Consider the following 12,016-nt stretch of genomic DNA (forward strand, 5'->3'; position numbering starts at 1 on the left):
GCTTCCCTGTACTCCAGGTGGTGAGGGTTGGAGGAAATCGGAAGAGAGGGGAAAGTCCAGTAATCAGCAGAGAAAATGAAGCTAGGGAGAGGCCAGGAGAGGGATTGCCAGGAGAGGGACCGGGTCTAGGATCCTCACAGGAAGGCCAAATCCCCAGGTGTTGAGCCTGGGAATTTGGCCTTTGAGTGTGCAAAGTTGTGCCCTGGACCTTGATTTGCTGTCTGTGAAATGAGGACAATCTCTCAGGGGGATTTGTGCAAAGACCCAGAAGATGGAACCATAGTCGTGCGTTTGTGCCAATGAACCCGGGGCTGGTTTTCCATTTTCTCTTGGAGCCATGGGAAGACGGGGGCTGGGTGGGAGGAGGAGGAGCAGGCAGGCCCTCCTGTCACCTGACTCTAGGGTGCGGTGGGGTTTATCACTTTCCCCATGAAGAGAAGGTTGTGGCTGCCTGCCTGATAGACGGGCAGCAGGAAGGGCTTGTTGAAGTGAGCAGCCGGGATCTGGTGCTTGGGAAAGTACCTGAAGCTGGCGACGTTTTCCTCATCTGTCCCTTCCTCATCCACGATCAGCTCCACCCTGTGCACTGCCTTTGGGGACCAAGGTTCACAGTGTCAACCTGAGCAGGAATAGCCCCTTCCCCCAGGAGGCACCACCCTGACCCTCACTCTGAGCTGGGCCCAGAAGACTAGAGGCACGACCTGGTCTGTCCTGTCCACCATCTCCAGGAAGCTCTGCAGCCGTCCACTTGCATGGGCCAGGGCTCCCTAAAGTGCAGATCCAGCCAGCCATTTCCTGCTCGAAGCCCCTGTGGTCCCCCTCCCGCCTCACTGAGTCACCTCAGAGCACTAGTCTGGTGATCAGGATCCTTTAGTAACTGGTTCTAGGAGCTGCACCCACAGCCCTTCCCGTGCCCCATGGGCTCATCCCTCTTCTCCCCAACTTCCTTTTCCCAAGGTTAGCCAGTATTTCTGGGCATTTCCTCTTCCTGTTCCTTGGAGCGTCCCACAGAGGTGTTGTATCCTCAGGACCCCGTCTCTGGGGGTCTCACTCTGCTGCCCCTTCCCTGGGTAACGATGCCCATTCGCACCGCACATCCGTATGTAACCTTCTTCTGCAGCCGGACCCTCCTTGCGTAACTCCCTCTCCCCATGTTTACGTAACCACCAGGGCAACCCCCCCCCCCTGTCCCTAGGAGGTGTCAGCATTGCAAACACACATCCGGCTTTGAGGCCCCCAGAGCTCCTTCTCCCAACAGAGCAGGTGGTGAGCTCAGGAGCACCCTCCTCCCCAGGTTCAGCCATCCTCACCACCACTGGGTGCTGCAGTTCTCCATTTCTGCCTCCAACCTCACCAGGAGCCAGAACAGCCCTGTGAGCCCCACGGATGCTGCTCAGTGAACAAGGAAGTGGGCAAACCTGCGCACTGGTGTAAAAACCCTGGACTCCAGGCTTTAACTTACCTTAGAGACCTTTATGGGGATGGTTTGCACAGAGATTCCCGAGAGGCCTATGCCGTAACCAAACATATTCAGGCCGCTGGGTGAGAGCACCAGCTTGTCCAGGTCATAATTCCCACTCAGGGATAATTTGGGAAAATACAACTTCCTCCTGCTACTCGGGAGAATGAGAAAAGAAAACCAAACTTAAATAACATCCTTCAATACACTGTCCCCCGCCGCAGCCTCACTTCAGAATAGTAGAGAAAGACTCGTTTCAGCCACATTTACCGTGAGCCTGAAACCACCGGGTCCAGGCCAGGCAGCCTCCAGAAGGTTCCATTTTATCCTCATGGTGCTCCTGGGGCTAGGTGCCCAGAGTATCCACTTCACAAATGAGAAAATGGGGGTGGCTGAAGAGGTTCGGAGTTTGCCCAGAGTCACACGGTTTCTAAAAAGCTGGCATTGACCCCAAAGCCTCGGGTATTTCTGGAGCCTGCTGGCTGTGGCCCCCCGGGGTCCAGTGGACAGAGAGATTCATCCCTGAGCCCCACCTTCCTGCCGCCTCCCATGTTCACCTTTCCACGTCTGCACGTCAAAACCACAGGAGGGGAGATGATCTCGCTCACAGGTGGAGAAGTCACTCTCCCAGAAGCCGAGAGCGGAGGGGTGGTTGCCTGGGCTGGGAGGGGGATGGGAGAGGTTGGGCCAAGTGCCAGTCAGGCAGAATGAATGGTTCTGGATTTCTCTTGTGCAGCCTGGGGAGGGGAGGGGTTCATACTGTGCTGCATGCTTCAACTTGGCCGAGAGCATCGCTTAAGAGTTCTCACCAGACACACAAAGAAAGGCACCCGTGTGAGGTGATGGATGTGCTAATGAGCTGGATTGTCCTAAACATTTCACCATGTCCGTGTACCTTGAGACATGGTGGCCTCCGCAACTATAGACAATTGTTGTTTTTCAATGACAGCAATAAGGTTAGGAGAGGGGAAGAAAACCACAAAAATCAGAAAACAAAGACTAGCCCCTGTGGGGACTGTCCCTGCATGGCGGTCAGAGGGCGGCTCTGTGCGCATAGGCTCAGGGATGACTGTGCGCTGAGAATGTGTCTTCCCAGCTTTAGTGTCTCTGCTTCAGCCCCAAGAAAGTGTGCCTCCTCCCCTCATTGTGACTCCCAGGCAGCCTCGGCTAGCTGGAGCCTCCTGACAACCCAGGGGTGTCCTGGGGGACCATGCAATAGGGAGCTGTGTTGGAAGCTCCCTGCTATCTCCAGGGGAAGGGCCTTGGGGGAGATGAGAAGGCCCTGCCAGGAGGAGCTCAGTGGGGCTCACGCTGGGACCCGCGGGGCATCTGGAGGTGAATGAAGACTCGGGGCTGCAGCGGTGCCCAGGACCCACCTTCCAGAACACACTGACCTGCATGATTTATGGTCTAGGACAAGAGCCACTTGGACTCCCAGATGATGCCAGTCTGCAATGACTGGGGACGCATTTGGTTGTCCTAACTGGGAGTGGGGTGTGATACTGATACCCAGTAGATGAAGCAGCTGAGCCAGGAGGGAAGACCCTTGGCAGCCACAGGCTGTGGGCTCCACGGGACTGTGGCTGTCTGGGTCCTATGTGCAAATCCTGTCCGGGAAGCGCTAAGTTAAACATCCCTCATTTCTTTACAGGTTCTCGTGGCTTCCAAATGCCAAGGTGATCTGTAATCTGAAGGGAGGCGTCAGGTGGTGACATGCGATGACGTGGATGGTGATGATTTGGAAGCCCTGTTCCCTTCTCTCAGAGAAGTGGAGGGCTGAGTCCTGTGTGACAATCAGGGTGTGACCTAGTTCCAAACCCTCATGTCCTGGCCCCAAGAGCAGCAGGGCCTCACTCCCCGCTGCAGAGGGTTAGCGGTGGCTCTCGGGAGAGCCTTGTGCTACTGGGGGGGCGGACACATCTGGGGACTTACTTCAGTGGGAAGGGCTCAGTCCACTTGTCCAAATTGTCCTTCATCAGCGCCTCCTCCACCTGGGCGACCGTCCCCTTCTCAGGAAGAATGAAGAGAGCAGTGGTGTTGCAGACGCAGGGCACCTGGAGGGCGTGGCTGTGGAGGTGGCGGAAGTACTGCAGCTGGAACCAGCCCAGCCTCTGCATCATGGGCACCGGGACGCTGAGCTCCTTGCTCACCGAGAAGGGCATGATCCTAGTGTCCTTCGGGTCAAAGCGGTACTTCCATTTCCCTGATGAGAGAGCATGTGGGTGTCAGAGGGGACCGGCAGTGTCCACGGGCATGATGCCAATCATTTGGAGATACTTTGGGAGGAGCTGCTATGAGCCAGGCACTGTCCTTGAGGCAGAAGATACAGGCACACAGGAGAGGTCCCTGTCCACATGGATCTTACACCCCAGGGCTCACAAGGAACAAGACGAATAAGAAAATAAGTGTGCCCCATGGTGATGTGTGCTAAGGAGAGAAATAAAGTCAGGGGAAACACGAGATGTCAGGGAAGGACAGTTACAATCGCATACAAAGCTTTCCTGAGAGTGTGGCATGGAGTGAAGACTTAAGAGGCCGAGGGACTGAGCCATGGAATACCTGGGCAAGAACCCCCAAGAAAGGAAATTACCTGTGCAAAGGCCCAGTGGCAGGAGTGGTCCTGTCATGGAGCAGAAGGAGTGAGAGAGGGTGTGGGAGGTGAGGCCAGGGAGAGACGGGTCTGTCAATTCTCTCCTGTGACAACTGGGGGTGGTGTAGCTTCCTTAAAGGACACTTGTGAAAGCAAAGTCCTGAGTGTGACTCCTGGCACAAAGCAGCTGCTCAGACCCCAAAGTCTTCATGCTCAAAGCACAAACAACATCCCCCACTTTGGTGGTGATGGGAAGGGTCACCAGATCACATATGGGATGACCAGTCAAATGGGAATTTCAGGAAGTGAGCATTGTTAAGTGAGAGCCCCCCTCTGATGCGGCTGGTTTGTTCCTAAAGCTGGCAGTCAGTCCCTAAAGCTGTCCAGGAGCCTTCCCCAGGGGCAGTGGCTCCCAGGCTGAGTCCTGAAGGGTGTGCCTACTGGCAGGAAGAGGCGGAGAGGTGGCACTAACAGGTGGCCACAAAAAGACCCTCAGGCAAGAGAGATGGTGCTCTTCGGGGTGGGGGTTGCCATTCTCCCTAGCCTGGGGTAGGAAGGTCACTGGGGGACTGTCCCTCCTGCAGGCATGAAGCATCATCCTGAGGGTCCCAAATAGGCTGGGCACTGAAAGGATTAGGCAGTGAAGCTCAAGGTCAGATTTGGCTTCTAGAAGGATGACCTTTCCAGGGTGGACACTGGATCAGGGAGTCCATGGGCAGGAAAGCCAAGGACACAGAGGACCCGTTAGGAAGCCGTTGCAATGATTTGAGTGGACGGCAGAGTAACCTGAGCGAGAACAGCGGCCATGGAGAGGGCCACGGTCTGGTCGAAGAGCCACGGAGAGGGAAAGTCCACAGTGTGTGGTGGCGGCTCAGGTACATTGTGCAGGAGAGAAGGGAGACCCTGTGAGGGGACCTCAGGGTCTTGGCTTGGGGCAGGAGTTGAGATTTGGAGGAAAGGAGTAGGAAGAGGGAGACTTAAAGGGCGGAGGAGGTGATGGCAAGACATGCTTTCTGTTTGGAGCATGCCACGCTTGGGGTGCTGCTCTCAGGAGGAGATGACCAGGTGGCTGGTGGGGATGGGGGTCTGGGTGTAGAGAGCTGGGGGTCTTCAGTGTGTGGGAGGGTGAGAGGCTGCAGCTTTGGCTCAGCTCCCCTGAGGAGACTGCCGACCGAGAGGAGGGAGTGGCTGAGGGGACTCTCAGCAGAGCCAGCAATGTAAAGGGCTGCATGTGACGGGCAGGTGCACTGAGCCAGAGGGCAAGGGAGGGCCAGGAGAGCCGCTCAGCCCCGGGGGGGAGGCGGGGGTTGGTAAAACAGCCCATGCAGCCAGCAAGGTGGCTGTGGGGGGACGAGGTTCCCTGGCTCGACAAGTGGTTTCTTTGGTGGTTGGCAAGAGGCAGTTTGATCAAAGGATTTGACAGGGCGGGTTGTCGTCTCAGAAGCGAGACTTGTCCGGGTGGCTGGGGGCACTGGCTCCTGTGAGCTGGGCTGGCTCCAAGTCTGTCCACAGAACCCTACAGGCAGTGCACCACATAGCGGTCACCATCTTGACAGATGCCTTTGGAACAAAGGGTCCCTCATATTCATTTGTCACTCAGCCCTACAGATGATGCAGTTGGTCCCGCGAGAAGGTGTCCCTTTGTAAAGCTCTGCTTAGGACAGGGAGGGAAGAGGGGGCCGTAGCTATGCAGAAAAGACCCCAGGGGAATGGCAGCTCCAGGCAGGGGCAGGGGACATTTCCACCTTGGACAGGACAGGGCTTAACTTTGCAATAACCTGCAGGGAGGTCAATAGAGGCCACTTACCTTTAAAGAATATATAATTTGCCAGAATCAAAACGGAGTGCATCTTCATCCCCTCAAAAAAGGTCTTGATTTTGCCCCCGGTCTTTTTCTCCATGGCCAGGTCCATCTGATGCCTGGCCACCCGGTAGTTCTTGAAGGACGTGGCAAGGATCTCCGTGCGGTACAGACTCCGGGCTCTTTGGGCAAACTTCCGCCTTGGGTTTCGACCCTGACCCAGAAAGAGCATGCTGCCGGTATCTATCCGGCACGCCCCCAGGGGTGACAGGAGGGCTTCCAGGAGCTGACTGGGGTGTTCATGCATCCTGCTCTCTGGGACCTCAGCGTGATGAAACCCCAGATCTTGCAGAATCTGGGGGCGGGCTTTTGGCTTGGCCTGGAGGGCTAGCAGTGTGAGGGGAACGGAAAGGCTCAGTGGGGAGAAGAGCACATTCCTGTCTGGGTCTGGGGCCACCAACTGTCGGTACAGGCTGAAGGCAAAGTGGGAATTGTCCAGGAAGGGGGAGGAGGTTGGCCCATCCACTGGGGTTGTATGATTTTCCTGGGCAGGTGCACTTTGGCCATAGGCATGAGGACCCAGCCTGGTCACCAGCAGCCAGAGAGACAGAATAGGGTATGCCATCCTAGACAAAGAGACACAGCACCGTCGTCACCCAGCTAGGCCACACAGTCCATCAGGGCATGTCGTCCCAAAGGGCCCCTGCTGCTCTGCCCTTCCATCCAGGGCCCATAGGATCAACTTCAGTGGTGACTCCCGGGGAACAGGGAGTCCTCGGGTACAGCTTGGGCTTTGTGGACAGACTGGTACTTGAAGCCCGACTCTGGCTTGCTCTGCAGTGTTGTCACACACAACTTCCTGTCCCTCCCTCGTGGAGACCAGAGGTCTCCTGTACACCTGCCGCGTGGACCTGTGCGAGGCTTGAGGTGTGAACAGCAGGTGTTCGGGGAAATATAGGTGCTAGGGACAAGGAGCCCTTGCTGGGCTTGCAGACTTCTTTGGATTCTAGTTGGAGTAGCACGCTCTGTGTATAGTATGTCCTCAGTGTGTGTGACATACAGCCAAATCTCCATCACCCTCCTAACTCTGTTGGCCAAACCCATTCCTTCCTGGGCCCTTCTCAGCCCTTTGTGTCTGGAGAGGGCTGGGCTCTCCTGCCCATGGTGTGGGAGGCCAGGCAAGAGCAGGGGACCTGGTGTCCATCCAGCTCCCTTGCTGCCTCAGCTGCAGGCAGCCAGCGGCCCTTGCCTCCCTCCCCTGTGGCTCCAGCCCTCTCTGTTTCCTCTGAGCTCCTCCAGCTCAGAGCAGCCCCCGCCTTCACCCACCTCTGGTGCCTCCCTTTCCTTTAACCTTCTCTTCATTAAAGGCGTGTACCCCATGGGTGGCTCCATTCCATCCTCACACGCAACCCCTGCAAAAAAGTGACCCCAGGGAGGTCAAGGGGCCTATGCAAGGTTGACATGGGCCGATGCGCCAGCTGGGATTCCAGCCCAGGTCTACTGCCTCCAGAGGGTGGGGCTTCTTTTGTTCTTTACTGGCCCCCTATTTAAAGGTCAGGGGTTCATCTGCAATAAGATTCGCAAGCTCATGAACCCTCCAGGTCCTGTTGCACCCACAGCTCTGTAAGACTGCACCCCAGCTACTGCCCCAGCCATGCAGGGAGTTCTCTCCCCAGGGGCAAACCGGGAGCCCTAGGGGTCAGAGCGAAAACAACTTTTACTTACAGATTGTGTACTGGGAGTCTGATGCATCCACAGTGCCCTTGGATCTGGCCTCTCTGGGCAGCTGTCCTGGGCTGAGTGGGTAGCAAATATCACTTGCCAATCCTGGTGGTGACAGTCATATGGGAAGCTCAGCTTGTACCTTCCTCAGGCAAATGTTCCAGCTATATTGGGTGGTGCTTAATGGGGCATAGGGAACTCGAGGGACAGAGACTCCTGAGCTTTGCTAGCAGTGGAAGGAGGAGGTTCACACTGTACTCAGGAGGAAGGACAGACATATCCTCTACCAGTGAACTGCTTTCTCATTGTCCCTCTCTCTTGCTCATCCATCCATCCACCTGTTCATCCATCCATCTATCCATCCATCCATGTATTCATCCATGCATCCATCCATACTCCTGCCCATCCATCCATCCATCCATCCACCCACCCACCCACTTCTGAAGCACCTGCTATATGTCTGACCATGGGTGGGTATTGAAGGGGGAATAGGGAAGAGGACATCTAGTCAGGGCCTTCAAGAGCCATTTCTTGCTTGAGGCCCTCAATGCCTATTATGTCTATCCTCAAATGCCTTTGGGGTAGTGGGTGAGGGTGTAGGAGAAACTCTGATCCTGAATTGATTGAAAATCCCGGAGTTGACAAAGTTTCTCTGGAACAAACAGAATTCCACTAGAATTCACTAATCTGAAGCCTCCACCAGGGAACTCAGAGAGGCTCCTGTGGGCATATGGCCCGGAGCTGGTTCTGGAGAAGGAACAGGATGCTCACAGTCAGGAAGGCAGGAGACTCGGAGCCTAGCGCCTCCGCACTCCCTTTTACTGTCTCCGGGCATGAGCAGTAATTTACTTCTCTATGGAAAAGCCCAAGGTAAATATGGGAGAGTACCACAGCGATAGTAATAACATGTGCAAGGACAGCAGCTGTTCTTGTTTACCTGCCGAAGGTCCTCTGGCGGAGAGGGGATACAGAATTTACTAAAATGACCCCATAAGGAAATGTTAGTCATGTTTTGCAGACAAGCTCATAAAAGGTGGAGTAAACTGCTCAAAAACAAGACTGAAGGCTGGGGCTGGGGCTCAGGGGTAGAGCGCTTGCCTAGCACATGTGAGACCCTGGGTTCTTTTCTCAGCACTGCATATAAATAAATAAAATAAAAGTCTATTGACAATTTAAAAAATATGCATATTAAGAAAAAAACCCAAGACTGAAGCACATCTAGCATGCAGAGTTCTGTGATACCCAGATCCACATTCCACTCAAACCAGGTGACTTCTTTGGAATAGGCACATTCTGCAGTTGCTGCAGAGGTGACTTGGTGAGGCTATTGAATACTAACAGCCGTTCTCAAAGGGCCTGTGATCTATGAACACACATGCAAACACACAACTTGGGTTTTTCTAGTTCATAATTTTCTCCCCAGTTTCTTTGGGCACACTGTCGTGGGAGGAAATGGTTAATAATTTCTATCTGATACATCCATGTCCAGCAATTGCCGGGGCTGCCTGAGAGCGCGGATTGGGGAAGCATTTGGGACGCTGTCTCTTCGTGGGGGAGCATCTTCCTCCATCCTGGGAATGGGTAGAGGAAGTGGTGAGATGACTCATATGTGAAATGAACTAACCCTGAGCTGGGATATTGTCCTAGTCATCTTTTAAGAATGGCAATATGAGACCTGAGGCAACTTAATAAAGAAGAGATTTATTTAGCTTATAGTTTTGGAGATTCACGGGCATGGCACTGGCTTGGCTCAATTCTGGTGATGGCCTTTGTGCTGGCAGAGTCCTGAGGTGACCCATGACGTCACATGGCAAGATACAGAGAGCACACGTGTCCATGCCTGTGTGTCTGCTTACATTCCCTCTTTTTTATGAAGCCATCAGTATTCAATCATGGGGTGGGGGCTGGAGATGTGGCTCAGTGGTAGAGTGCTTGCCTAGCATGCATGAGGCCCTGGGTTCAATCCAAAAAAAAAGAACTCAGTCATCAGGCTCCACCTTAATGCCTTTATTTAAACCTAATAATTTCCAAAGGCTCCACTTGGAAACCCCATAGTTGGATTTCGTTTTCTATTAATACTATTAACATATGTGTAAATGTGTATGTAGGGGGGAACCATATTCAAACCACACATCTAGGAGTTCCAAAAAGAGAGAGCAGTTCCTAGGAACTAGGTTACCTAAATCTAGGACCAAAATCTCAAACTCTGGGGTCCTAGTGAGGACGATAGATAACTGGTCTGGGAAAGGAGAACATGGAACAGGAGGGGACCTCATACAGTAAGATATCCCAAATAGTCACTCCATGAAAACCTTGAAAGATGCAAAATGACGTCAGTTTCTCGCCAAGGAAAAGTTCAGAATGAGAAAACTGGAAGACATTTTAGAGGTCATATAGGACAGGATGGTGAATGGTTTCCATGGAGACTGCCATTTTGAATTTCTTTCCAATGTTCCTGGAGTCTTACTGAAGCTACATCTCTGAGTAAAGGTGGAAATGAGCCACCAATGATTATGGACATCTGTCATGGGTGTGAGAGCAGAAGGAATGGCACCCTGGCCACATGCTTGTCATCTACAAAGTTCTTGTAGATGAAGAAGAAGAGGTTGGGAGAAGTGACAGGGACTCACCAAGAGCTACACGCTGAGAACAAGTGAGAATTCCAATCCTGTCTTCTGTTCCTCATAAGCAAGCATTCGTTCTATCCTACCATACATTAACTTAGGACTGGTAAGAAATTTTGGCTGATTCTCGTGGCGTCCAGCGGTGATAAACACCTGATATCAGCTGAGCATTGATTTTGACCTCCACAGTCCTGCTGACCTTCACCAGTAGCCTCTTGTTTATTGAACAAACAAGCCTTTGAGCCTGTTTACGAATCCTCATGAGGCTTATCTCAATCCTATTTCAGGATATTTGCACCGACTCCTTGAGTACCTACTGTGTACTTGGAGCCTTACATGTTAACACCCTATCCAATCCTTTCAATGACCTTACAAGGAAGCTACTATTACCCACATCTTTGTGAATGAGAGCGTGGAGTCAAGTGGCTTGCCCAAGGGGGTGTGGCCTTTTCACGGTTAGTCCCAGGAGTGGAATCCCAGCTCCAACCCCTCCCATGCTATGCCAAGACTTCTTGGGCTCCTGTGGGTTTAAAACAACCTTATCTGATGTCTTTATTTGTAGAACAGCATTGGGTGTCAAAAGTCAACAAGGGCAAAACCTCCATGCATATAGCCCCATTATTGGACATCAGTTGGCCTTCATACCCCAGTGGACAACGACCCCTCTTCATTATGACTCACGTCTTCCCAAGGCAAACATTAGCCCATGCTCAGTTCCCAAGTCCTCACATGCCACGGTAGGAACTCTCTTACTAAAATGCTGCCCAAAGTCCTGCTTTCATTATTATTCAAGTTCAGGTTCAAGGATGTGAACAGGCAGCTGCCAGTTCCCAGATACCTTCTGTTGTGAACATCAGAAAAAAGTGTCTCTGTGAGTTTGCTGACTTAAACAACTGAACCTAATGTTCCATGGTTCTTGGGGCAGGGAGTTCTATGGAGAAGTGAAGTGAATTCTGAGGGAAGGATCTGCTCCCGGCCTCTCCCTTGGCTTCCAGATGGCTACCTTATGTTCACATGGTGTCCTCTCTGTGCCTTTGTAATGTCCCCTCTGTTTGCATGTCTCCTGTTCAATCACCCCTTTACATAGGGACACCAGTCATACTGGATTAAGGATTACCCGAGTAATCTCATTTTAAGTTGATTACCTCCAGAAAAACTATCTCTGAATTACAGTCACATTCTGAGTTATCGGAGATCAGAGATTCAACACATGAATTTGGGGGAGACATAATTCAACACATAGCAGCCTCTCTTAGCCCATGTATAACATGACTATATTTTATTATGTATATTTTCAAACCTAAAGACAAGATTTTACAGGGGACACACTAAATCTCCCACCTGGATTTTACCATGCACATTTTACTCCTCTTTTATCACATGCTAGCTTGCACAAAGAAACCGCCGCTTGATTTTTACCAGACCAATGTTGCCGTACGGCAGGGGTACCACTTAGTCAGAAGGACGTGGGTTGGACTTCCAGCCTTGTACTTCCCCTGCCAGGCATCCATGCAAAGCACAACCCGCACAACGGTCCACACTGACTGAAGAACAGTCTTCTGAATAAGCAACAGAACAAGAGAGAATAGCATCCACAAAGCCCTTGCTTCTTTTTACAAAGAATTTTGTAATTCAAAGTGGTGCCCCAAGCTGGGCATAGTGGTTCATGTCTGTAATCCTGGCTGAGGAAGGAGGATTGCAACATTGAGGCCAGCTTGTGACATCCTGACTCAAAACAAAAAGCAAAAATAATTAAGGATCTAGCTTAGTGATAGAGCACCCCTGAGTTCAATCCCCAGCACCCCCCCCCCCAAAAAAAA

The 12,016-nt window shown here is 52.5% G+C and overlaps 1 protein-coding gene across 1 annotated transcript in view; it reads right to left on the reverse strand.

The window, feature by feature from the left end:
- Positions 1–398: 398 nt before the first annotated feature.
- LOC107144696 (alpha-1-antitrypsin-like protein GS55-MS) overlaps positions 399–12,016 on the reverse strand; it is a 53,867-nt gene continuing 42,249 nt past the window's right edge. The window contains 3 exon segments of the mRNA XM_048799532.1: positions 399–590; positions 1,463–1,613; positions 3,392–3,662. Coding sequence (XP_048655489.1) covers positions 399–590; positions 1,463–1,613; positions 3,392–3,662 — 614 coding nt within the window.

The sequence above is a fragment of the Marmota marmota genome, unplaced genomic scaffold, assembly GCF_001458135.2.
Source record: "Marmota marmota marmota unplaced genomic scaffold, marMar, whole genome shotgun sequence".
In the NCBI taxonomy this organism is placed as follows: Eukaryota; Metazoa; Chordata; class Mammalia; order Rodentia; family Sciuridae; genus Marmota; species Marmota marmota.